The 11,909-nt window shown below is 33.2% G+C and overlaps 1 protein-coding gene across 1 annotated transcript; it reads left to right on the top strand.

Annotated features, from left to right (window-relative positions):
* The first annotated feature begins 2,171 nt into the window (after positions 1-2,171).
* On the top strand, positions 2,172-10,751 carry LOC589166 (dolichol-phosphate mannosyltransferase subunit 1). The gene is made up of 8 exons (XM_788816.5): positions 2,172-2,349; positions 3,410-3,509; positions 4,010-4,043; positions 4,563-4,639; positions 5,538-5,563; positions 6,476-6,571; positions 7,394-7,577; positions 8,330-10,751. The coding sequence occupies exons 1-8, from the start codon at positions 2,243-2,245 to the stop codon at positions 8,432-8,434; spliced, it is 729 nt and encodes a 242-aa protein (XP_793909.2). The 5' UTR covers positions 2,172-2,242; the 3' UTR covers positions 8,435-10,751.
* Positions 10,752-11,909: the final 1,158 nt, after the last annotated feature.

The raw sequence follows: 11,909 nt of genomic DNA, 5'->3' as shown, positions 1-11,909 counted from the left end.
CGGATTTCACGAAAAGTGTGCACCAAACCGCACGTACCCCGCACACTACTATCCATCATAAGTAATTTAATTTTCTCTTTGTAATATTGTCCATTAGAAGTCTTATAAGTTGTATGGAATTTTACTTGTTACTTACCTCAAACTACTGTTTTAAGCCAACTGTTTGGTTTGGTCATGTTATATATTTGAACATATTTAAAAATAATGATTGTAATAATACGGATGGATCCCTCTATTCAGAGCCATTAATTAAATTAATGGCTCTGTTGTTCCAAGAGGTCCAGGAGAAAGAAAGGAAGGTAAGAAACAATGAAAGAGAGGAGAAAATAATTAAAAAGGAATATGAGCATGGCATATATATATATACACACAAAATATATGGAATAAGCATATACATGTATAAATATTATGTAACACAAAGTATCACACATGTATGCTCCTATAGCTGTAGTATAAGAAAATGTCAACTGTCCGGTTACACCTGTCTTCTATAGCTTCTTTTTCTTCTTCTTGGCTTCTTCTCTAGGCTTAGCATACACTTAATAGCTTCTCCTTCTTTTTCTTCTTCTCTTCAAGTTCATCTTCTTAATTCTTCTTCTTCTTTACCTTTTTCTTCTCCTTCATCTTAATTTTTTTCGTTGTCTCCTTCTTCTTCTATTCAAATATGAGCTTGGAGGCACTTACGTGCCCCTTTACTTTGACAAGTGACCCCTTTGCTCTGTAAAAGGTGCCCCTTCGTCTTCTGCTTTAAATGCAAGTACCCCTTCCCCTTTTAATAAATAATGCCCCTTTTCACCTCTTTTAAATGCTCCTATTAAAATTTGAAATGTGCCCCTTTTCCTTTTACAAATGCCCCTTTTGCATTCTGAGTCATGCGTGTCCCTTTTTTAGGTACAAAATCAAAGTGCCCAATTTTAACCTCTGATATATTATTGCCCTTTTTACTCCGTTTCTTTTCAAATAAGTGTCTTTTTCCCTTCTGATAAGTGCCCTCTTCTCCTTTCACCATAACATCTATCCTTAATTAAAAGTGACTAAACAACTTTTTCTTTAACTTATTCACATTATTTTGTATATTATGTTTCTTACGGTCTTTTCCGTCTTCCATTATTAGATTGTGCTTTATAAGATGTAATTAGTGACTGATATGCACTGCAAGCAGGTTAATAATCAAGAGTCACAAAAATGACTCGCTCTTGTCAGGAGTTTAAAATGCATGGGGGCATTGTGTCTCATTCTAAAACCTAGCGAAGCACCAAGTTCAGTACAAGTTCTCACCTGTATATAGAGGAAACACGTAAGTTAGAAATTCCTCGCTTAGTTTCGGAAATAAGCCTATTACTATCGTTCCTTTTTTCATATTGGTATGATATGCCACAAACAGGGGTATCCAGAAAATGCGACTCCGAGATCGCTTCGATTCCTGGATACCTGAAGCTCTTACATGCAGGCCTCTCATTTCTTTGAATAGAACGAGCAATCCAGCAATCTTTAAAACTATTAATTGTATTATATGCGTAAATACATACCTATTTTATACAGAAAATAAAACCAACCCACTGTCAAAATGCGCCCTGTAATAGCACCCCTCCCCTTAGTCAATAGGGCAAGAGGGGGCAAGAGGCATGTTCTGTATTATATTCACAAGTATCACTAGCGATAGTGATAGAGGTCGTACAGTGTTGGGATCGACATCGATGACGTCTAAAACTATGAAACCTGAGGAGAAAGAAGAAGATAAAAGAGAAAAGAAAGATAATACTGATAAACTTTGATATGCATCGACGGAAAAACAAATGAAGCTAGCTGCTGTAAGGATATTAGCTGGAGAAGAAAGCGTGAGGAAAGAAGTAACTTGGATGATATCGAGAGTGTTTGGAGGGAAACCACAAGATACCTCTGCTTAATTCCACGTTGATTCAAAAGTTCAAGCCCATGGTTGATTCTTTGTAGACCTATAGGCTCTAGTCCGTTTGGTATATCTCGTGAGTTTTGAATATTAATAATAATATAGATAATAATAATATTGAGAGAGTTGGAGAAAAAAAACAAATTAAAACAGAAAAAAGAAAAATATGTTGGGAATTCGGCTCATATCAATTAAATATTTCCCAATAATACTTCTATAATTATTACGCAACATACCGCAGTAAATTTCCCTCTTCAATTTGTATCTCAAAGATACAGTATTATTCATTTGATCATTTCTGCCCTACGACGTGTCAACATTTTTACGGGAAAAATGCCGCGATCTAAAGCTGATAAGTACTCAATTTTACTCCCTACCTACAATGAGAAGGAAAACCTTCCTTTAATCACTTGGCTCATCGTAAAATCATTTTCAGAGAGGTAAGAAAATGCTAGTAAAACTTTCGAAATATTTTACTTCAGTCCCACGTATAGACCAGACAGACCCATTTTTGGGTCCCGACCGCGCGTTTCCGTTTTACACCCTGCCCTAGGCTTTTCTCCAATAAAATTTTACAAACCGACTGGTATTCGAAGTCTAGTCGTCCACATCTTGCCTCGGCGCTCTGCACACCACCAGAACTCTGAAAACGTCACGTAGCGCTAGCTAACTCTCTATACTAACTAGTTGATCTTCCTACTCGTATCATTTATTTTTATCCATTAATACGCAATACTCTAAGAGCGTGAGGATGCGTGATCAGCTCGCAAAATTTAGCCCAGCGATAACAAAACAATAATATATCGGGAAAACCGTCTTGAACAAGAAGACCCTCGCATCCCCAATTGAAATTGTACATAAGCTTTGGCTTCGCTATTCTTGACGTCGATATAAACAAACTTAGACTTCGGATCAGCATGTTTCGTGTAATTTCTTGCCGAAAAGCCTAGGGCAGGGTGTAAAACGGAAACGCGCGTCCCGACCATAGAGATATATACTTAATAACATTTGTGTGTTAGTAGTTATATATCTCTATGGTCCCGACTTGTCTATGTGCGTATGCATTATCATATGCATGCGCCCCACGGCCACGCACGTCCACTTCTGTAGCAGTGTGTTGTTGTTGACTTGTTGTTGCTGTTGAATTTAATGGCGTTTTCCATGTGTGTACAAGCGCAAGCTTTATTCATATGAGCAGATAGCAGGCACGTAGCTTTGACTGCAAACGCTGCACTTGTATTTGTTGTAACTAACTGCATGATTCTGATCGAACACAAAGTTACGTCCAAGTTCAACAAATGCCAATAACAATTCAGCTTTTCAACGTTTCATGTTTTTGGGGATAAATTGAAATTTTCCTTTGCAAAGAAATTAATATTACACGTTTTAAATATTGTTTGTTTCATTTAGATTCTTGTTATGAAATAGTTTCTAAATATCAGATTTTTAAGAGGAAAAATAGACTAGAGGGTATAATCAATATTTCTTTTTTATTTACAGTGGTCATGATTATGAAATTATTGTTATCGACGATGGAAGTCCTGACGGTACACTGGAGGTAGCTAAGCAATTGCAAGATATATACGGAAGTGACAAAATTGTAAGTGTTTCTATTTATTTTGTCTGAATTTCCATTCCATTGATTTTAGATTTATTTAATTGTAATGTAAGAAATATCTGATTTACATTGTTAGGAGTTTCAAGTTTCAATCTTATTTTACATATAAAATTCATTGGATTTAATCTTTTGAACTATGACTAATTTTCTGTTCATACTTTTATTTTTCATTGGAGTAGAAAATCCATAGATATTTTGAGTATCCATTGTGTAAATTTCTACAAAGTGTAGCCCATCTTGTGAGTTCCTAATTTGAATCTGATTATATTGGTAAAATGTTTAAGTATAGTCAAATATTTATGATTGAACAAATAAATAGATCTGATAGAAAGTGAATGTGCAATAAAAGCGACAAATATAAGAGTGTGCTTACACTTAGTTGTGACTTAATGTGAATGTGATTTAGGAAATTGCTTTCAGAAAAAATAGCACACCACTAGTTGAATCTCATTGATTGTAACCATTTGTGTTTTGTTCTTCAGGTATTGCGACCAAGAGCAAAGAAACTTGGACTAGGTGAGTTTCACTTTGATCAATGTGATTTAGGGGTATAAGAATAGACCACCAATGTTTGTTTAATCATGTACATACATCTTGTGTGATAACACCTTACCATTATACCATATAATTTTCTCGTAGCTCCAGTCACATGTATAAGAGTAGCTGGATGTCTAAAAATGACATACATGCATCGCTTTATAATGTTTATATACTTCATCAAGAGGTAGATTAATCGACAACACAGGGTTTTTTTTTCAACAATAAAACAAAATGAAATTCCTTGATATTTGTGCAGGTAATGGTAGAATTACAGTGATGTGAAGAAAAAATTTATTGTCAGGTATTTTGTGTAAAAGTCAGAGGATGAAATACAATTTCTTATGAGTCAGTTAAAGTTTAAAGTAAAAAAAAAGTAAAGTAAAAAGTTAAGTAAAGTAAAAAAAGAAAAAAGAATCATTAGTGCTCTATCTGTACATTAGGCAAATTGTCATGTCATTACCTTCTGTAATTGAAGTCACTGTGATTTGATTCCAGGTACTGCATACATCCATGGTATCAAGCATGCTACAGGAAACTTCATCATCATAATGGATGCTGATCTTTCTCACCATGTAAGTTGCTTTTCTCTCATCAAAATTTATACAATTTAAGGGTGATATCTTCCAAAGATACAATGTCTTCTGCCATCCATTATCCCTCAGATATGAAAAGCAATTGTAAAATTATAATTTTTAATGCAGCAAAGCCATTTATTTCATTGATATGTATTTCATGTTGATTAAGATCACTGTTCTCCTCCCAGGCACATTTGGCATCAATTCATTTATAATATTATAATAATATTTACCTTTTGAAAGTTATAGTTATAGTGTATTATCAAGGCAATGTACAGTGCTGATATAGGATGCAGGCATGAAAAGAAATATTAATTATCTATTAACAAAAACAAACAAAAACACCTATGATGGAAAAACACAGCCACAAAACAATTTTGCTCTGTAATGCCTTCATATTTGAAGATATGGTTACTGGTAGATAAATATCCAACAGGGGGGGGGGGAGGTGAATTTTAATATGAGAACAGCATATTTGAAGTGAAAAACAGATTTGTCCTTTCTGTTAAATAGCACTGATGTGTGTTCTCTCAAAGTATCTTTAGTTACTAGAATTGAATAAAACTGATTAGTAACTTCGTCTAGGACAAATAGGATACTTCAAGAATAATACAATTCCACTGAATCCCTCACACAGACCTTTTCCGTGTTTGTAATGAATTGAAGAAGAAAAGAAAACAATGCAAAGGCTCGCAGTCAATGACTAAAAAGCTCTGATCAGACTAAAAAGTTCAAAAAACATTTTCAGTAAAATTGTAATTTGTTTTAAAAGTGATGCAAATCACCTGCAGCACAACACTGACTTGAATTCTTTGCCTTTACACAAACAACAAAAATTGCATTGCTCTTATGTACAACAAGTTTATCTTTCGTTTTCATCTCCTTGTTTTTTCAGCCAAAGTTCATTTCTGAATTCATCAGGTAAGTTGTTTTTGAGGTTATACTATGAAATGCTATTTAAACAAATTTCTATTTAGTATTTACATATCAATTATGGAAGGTTTAAGATATAAAAATAGATTGTGAATGTACCTTCCCGGTATATATCTTAGGATTTTATGTGGAAAGTTTATTGAGTAGCCTTTGCAAATGAGAATTGATTAAAACATCATTTAAACACTCAACTGTATTATAAATGCTTGCTTGAATGTTATGCTATAATTTTGTTTTTCCACTTCTAATAGATAGTGAAAAATAAGACTAGTGTGGCATTAAAGCATAACTGGTTATGTCTTCCTCTGTTAGTTTTTGTTTTGAAAAGTTGCATAGCCTGAAAGTTAAACATTTAACCACTCAAAGTTTGACCCAGTGCTCAAAATGTAGGAAGGATTGTCCTCTCTTACTTCCAGGAAACTGTGTTGACAAATTTTTATCCAGGATTATTTTATTTCCAGCAAACTTTTGCATTATTCCTAGTCTGCTACATTGGAAAACATGTTTCTTTAATGATACACATCATCGTTGTTGGAGGAGATTGACATTTTCATTCCATTTTATACAAGTATGATGGAGCAATTCAAAGGTATTTAGCCATTTGCTAATCCATGCATAACAGCAATAACCAAAATGGAAACTGAACAACAATCGACATCAAAAGAGTACTTTTTCCGTAGTACTTGGTATGATCCAAAGTTTAGAAGAGGCTGTGATCTTTATATGATTATCAGAATTACTGACATTGAAGATTAGTATGTATATGGGACAAAATATCTTGAACTTTCCCTGTGACTAGATGAAGACTGAGTCTCCTTAATATCCATTTAGGTACAAATTTGTCTTTGAACAACCCACATGTAGAATAAATTTGTTGCTGTGTGCCTCTTGTGTTGACAGATTACAGAAGGAAGAACAGTGTGATGTTGTCTCTGGTACCAGGTATGCAGGCAATGGTGGCGTCTATGGATGGGACTTGAAAAGGAAAATCATCAGGTAAAATTCAAACAATGGACGGTGTGTTGCTTCAGATAAGCTGAACTTTCAATTGAAATGATTTGATGGTTATTGTTTCAAATGTTTCTTTTAATTTACTCCTGCAAAATATACAGTCTGTCTTTCCTTCTCTTTCTGAACTTCTTCTGTACATCTTGGCACCTCTTTTTAGAATATGAATTCTCCATGTGATGGCAAATTCATTCCCATCTTTGAAATTGTACTTGCCCTCTACTGACTGTCTAATTTCTTTGAGTTCCATGTACCAGTATCAAATACTACATTCAGTGGAATTCAGTCCATATTACTTTTGTGTGCAAATGCTTAGACTGCAAGTAATAATAGCTAGTTCTTATATAGCGCTTTTCAGGACCGATGGCCCTCTCAAAGCGCTTTACAGATTTATATATTACCCTGGTCATCGGATTCAGGCTTACCCGCAAACAATGTATGCACATTCTCCACTCCCTGGGGAGCATTCCAGCCAGGCGTCATTTGTACAAGCGCATACTTGCTAATCTAAGCACATTAGCTTTCGCATCCTACCGGGTACCCATTTAACACGTGGGTGGAGAGTGGCAAATGTAGATCAATGTGTTGCCAAAGGACAGTGTTGTAGCAATGTAGTTGGCCCAAAGCTTCCTTGCAATTGCCTGTGGTCATACTAAAATACAAATTCTAAGCTTTCTTTCATTATGCATTTGTGAGTCCTTTCCTCAAGATAATAAGTCTAAAAAGATTAAAAATCTACACATTCTTTCAAGGAATCTCAAATGACATAAATTGATAAACTGATGAATACTGCTCTCTCTCTCTCCAAAGCCGTGGAGCTAATTTCTTGGCCCAAGTCCTTCTGCGACCCGGAGCCTCTGACCTGACAGGTAGCTTCCGTCTTTACAAGAAAGAAGTCCTCCAGCGATTGATTGATTCCTGCGTCTCTAAGGGTTATGTGTTCCAGATGGAGATGATTGTCAGAGCAAGGCAGTTTGGATACAAAATAGGAGAGGTAAGGATTACAATATCATGTATTTCATTATTCATTCAATCACTTGCACCATTCAATAAGTTAGATCTAAGCTGTAAATCATATTGCAGCACTAGCTTACAACATTGAATGAATAATGATACAAAACATTCTTCAAGTAACACCCCCCAATATTTTTAGTTAAATGATATTAGTAATGAGTAATGATACTGAATTTGTATAGTACATATCACTGCCATTATATCTCTCATATAATGTTATGTAATCTTATTTTTTTATATTATGAAAATGACTCCCTCAAATATTTTAACCTTCAATTGGCATCTCTAAGGTTGTTTCTATCTGAATTTTAGTTTACAGAAATATATATTTTTTTTGTTTTGATACTTTTTTTCAAATTTGTATGACTCTTTCTAAAATTATTATCCATATAATGTAGTACTCATCCGTGATGTACAATATATTATTAATGCACACCTGAATGTATTGTTCCCAACTTCTTTGGTTGAGCTTAGCCAGGAAGCATTTTTATTCCCTCTAAAAATATTGGCAAACATAGTTTATTTAAAATATTTTCCAGCTAGTTTGAACATGAAGACAGAGCGTCCAAATGAAATGATCCCAAAATGAGGTTGTTTTTATTGTCCAAAATTACAACATCAAGAAAACGTGTAAGAATTTTTTCGAACAATTTTACATTGCTTATTCTTGGGGCGTATTCAACATACAAAGTAAATACTTCACAATTTGTTTTCTTTTTCTTATATTTTCAGGTTCCAATCACATTTGTGGATAGATTTTATGGAGAGAGTAAGTTAGGTGGTTCAGAGATTATCAGCTATGCCAAAGGACTTCTCTATCTCTTTGCTTCAACATGAAAAATGTACAAGCTTAAAGCATATTTATCTATATTTTTAATTTATAGTAATCATTCATAGGTCAGTTGCAGGAAAACTGATAAGTTTCTTGCATATGAGATAATTTGTCCCATAATAATGTGAACAAATTCAATTGTGATAAGTTAAGGACAATCTTTTTGGTGTATTTGATGTACATTACATAATAATGTTTACTTTTTTAATCTTATGTGATTAGATGAGCCTTTATGGTTAGCATTTATTTCCATCCTTGAAATCAAACACCTATTTTTTTCTATATTTCAACTGCTTTAGTGATACTGGTAGTCCTCAAAATGAAACATAAATCAGCTCTTTACAAGCAATTAATTAATTTTTACAGACCTCCTTTCAAAATTTGCCAAATGTACTTCTCTGACTAACCTGATCAAGGTATCAAGCTCACAGTTATGATATCATAGGTAAATTGTTAACAATGTTAGAAACAATGTATTATACCTCTGTTGTTCTCTTGTTAGGAGTAGAAATGTAAATCTTTAATATGGGTTTATATATATTTCAATTAAGACTAATATTTTAGTCACACATGTACATACAGTAACATATACCGGTACATGTACATGTGGAGGTAATATTGTTAGTCCTAAGTCAAATACTCTTTATGTTATTTATTATTTTACTCTGTAGCTGTGTTATTTTAGATAGTAAGTCTTATAAAAAAGTTTCCTTCAAATGTTTCATTCCATAATTTACAAAGATTTGATCGTCTGACTATGAGAGTATACTACTTCTGACATTAACACATACCGGTACTGCTTTGATAGAGTATTTGCCATAAAAAGTATATTGGGTGTATTTCATTTTGCACTCATATTTGTCTGTATTGTTAGGATTAGGTTGTAATGAGTGCTCAGATATTTCATTCATTATCAGTAAAATGGTAGATAAATCTTTATGTTTCAGTGAGCAAAACTTACATTCAAAGGTCTATGTGACCATAATAATGACCACTGTGTGCAATTCTTGTACAACTCATATTAAAATAATCTATGTATCATCTCGATGTAACAATACCATGAATGGAGAGGCAGAATACAAAGAACACCGGTAGCACAGTAACCAAAAGGAATCTAATGTATGTTTTACATATACCTTAGGCGCTCTGGCATATGCCGCGGCGACAAGTGCTCCAGACTTTATTTTGTCAAAGGTGTAGTGTAAGAGTTAGGGGTTGCAATTGGGTTTTAAGTTAGGTTCAGTGTTAGAGATGGAGTTGGGTATGTCGTTGGGTCTAGGGTTGACATATAGAATTCAGTAAGTGCACAAAATCTATGCGAAGCGATTGTCGCAAGAGGATGTGTTGTACAACCATATCATAAGCCCATTTCAGATATTTGTACATTAAAATAATGTCATTTAGATTTTCTTTATTGTCAGTGGACTTGAGTTCTAAAATGCTGTTCAGGACTTTTCTTTTTATATTGCTTTTTTGAAAGATGATGAATAAATGACATGATAGAATTCGATTGGGCCTGACTTGAGATTATGCTAGGAAAACTGCTCTATTTCATACATAGAATTTCAACAATTAAGATTTTATTTCATTTTTATTTTTTTGTATGAAATTGGAGTAAATACTTTTGCAAATATGAATAAATGTGCCAAGTACTTATTTTAAGTAGCAATTAAACATTTCATTATTAATTATTTAATATTTGTTATTAATTCTTTTCTTGCTCTAGGGCTTTGAGTTATAGCTTTGTTTTAGTATGATATTAGTTTTGTTATTATTCAAACCTAATCTAAAGATTGTGATAATAAATTTATGATTAGTATGTGGTACAGTTAGTTATCTAGCCACTTGCTAAATATATGTATTTTCTTTGACACTGTTGATAGGGTCTTTCTGTGTCACATTGTATTGCTTTAATATTGTCTGTGTGATGGAGAGTATGCAGATGATTAATGAAATGATATTGATTTGTATATATTATATGAGATGATTCATAATGTGTACAGTTTTACATTGGAAACCAGTTATCGATAGATTTGATCATTCTTTTATGACCAGTATTATTATACAACCATACATGATAGGGCTACCATTGTACATATTACATAGATGCAATGGATCATATAGCATACATGATTCCTAAATTCAACCAAACTTCTACTAATGTATTACTAGATTTACAGTATAATGGTCATATTATAGACTAATTAAGAAAGGAGAAAATAGACAATCATAAATCTTTTTAAAAAATGGATATGACTTTCATTGGAATTATCGCTCCTTCCCTAAATTTTGTAATAAACGGCATATTTTCTGATACACTGAGTATTTGTATTTCCCCCTTCCTTTTTAAATCTGGCATTATTTCTCTTTACTTTTTACTGTTCATTAATTTGTCTAAAACCTTTCTTTCAGAGTATTAATCCATCATTCCAATTCGTCAATTCACATATATCTCGATCAGTGTTATTGATATGAATTCATCAACCTGCTAGTCATCAATAATATTTGAAAAAACAAACAACAAAATGGACAAGTATTTGTACTCCCAAAATTTACAACAGTGTGTCAATTTAATATTCATAAATACTTCGAAGTATGTACAAAATAATTATATACACTATACACAGGTATTATCACATTTTGTATACAAGAGGCACTACAATAATTATTCTCTGATATTTACATAACGTCAATGTGCTCAACAAAGGGTTTGATGCGTAATGAACAAAGTGGTATAGAGAGTAAAGAGGTTTGATAGAAGAAAATAGTTTTGGATAAGTTGTAATGTGAGCGAGGGAAATAAAGGACTAGAGATATATATAGGTCAGATATCAAACATCAAGAAAATCAAAACGAGAACTTTAAGGTCGATGTAAAAACTAGAGCAATAAACCACTTTCCATTGAATACACCCGACGGTGGCCTGTAGTTGAAGCGAAGAAGAAGAAGTATCTCTGCCTCTCTTCCGGCTTTTAGATTTTAGTTTAACGCATTCAACATTGATCCCAGTCTACTAATTGCACACTATATATAGTATCGTCTTAAACAAGATGGTTTCTATGGTGATTTTCGAATACATCTGTGATGGTCTTTGTTGATGAAAAAGTCACCGATTGAACTTGGTACACGCATTTATTTTGTTTTACTTCTATATTTCTTAATACTTTATTTGCTTATATATTTAGTTATTGTTAATTCAACTTGTTGTTTTTTTGTGAAGGGAGGAAGGTGATTTCTAGTGAAAACGTATTGATGAAAGTTTACAATTTCTTCCTTCCCTTTCATTACATTGGGTCTGTATTTACATAATTATTACTAACATGATGAGGCCTAATGTTATCGACATTGCTATTACAACGATCGCTATCAGATAAATTAAATTGTGTACCTGAAAAATCAGCACAAATAATGATTATTTTCTCCACTGAAAATGACAAACGAATGGATTCCAATGATTTTGATATATTGACTATAAAGTTG

Source organism: Strongylocentrotus purpuratus, unplaced genomic scaffold (assembly GCF_000002235.5).
Source record: "Strongylocentrotus purpuratus isolate Spur 01 unplaced genomic scaffold, Spur_5.0 spur5_scaffold_8, whole genome shotgun sequence".
In the NCBI taxonomy this organism is placed as follows: domain Eukaryota; kingdom Metazoa; phylum Echinodermata; class Echinoidea; order Camarodonta; family Strongylocentrotidae; genus Strongylocentrotus; species Strongylocentrotus purpuratus.
Note: the sequence above shows the minus strand (reverse complement) of the source record. Positions and strands in the feature narration are given on the sequence as shown.

Bases quoted from the DNA above. Each gene is read 5' to 3' on its own strand.
- LOC589166 (XM_788816.5), top strand. From the start codon at position 2,243: ATGCCGCGATCTAAAGCTGATAAGTACTCAATTTTACTCCCTACCTAC. The intron at 3,510-4,009 runs GTAAGTGTTTCT...TTTGTTCTTCAG, and splicing joins TATACGGAAGTGACAAAATT to GTATTGCGACCAAGAGCAAA. The intron at 5,564-6,475 runs GTAAGTTGTTTT...TTGTGTTGACAG, and splicing joins TTCATTTCTGAATTCATCAG to ATTACAGAAGGAAGAACAGT.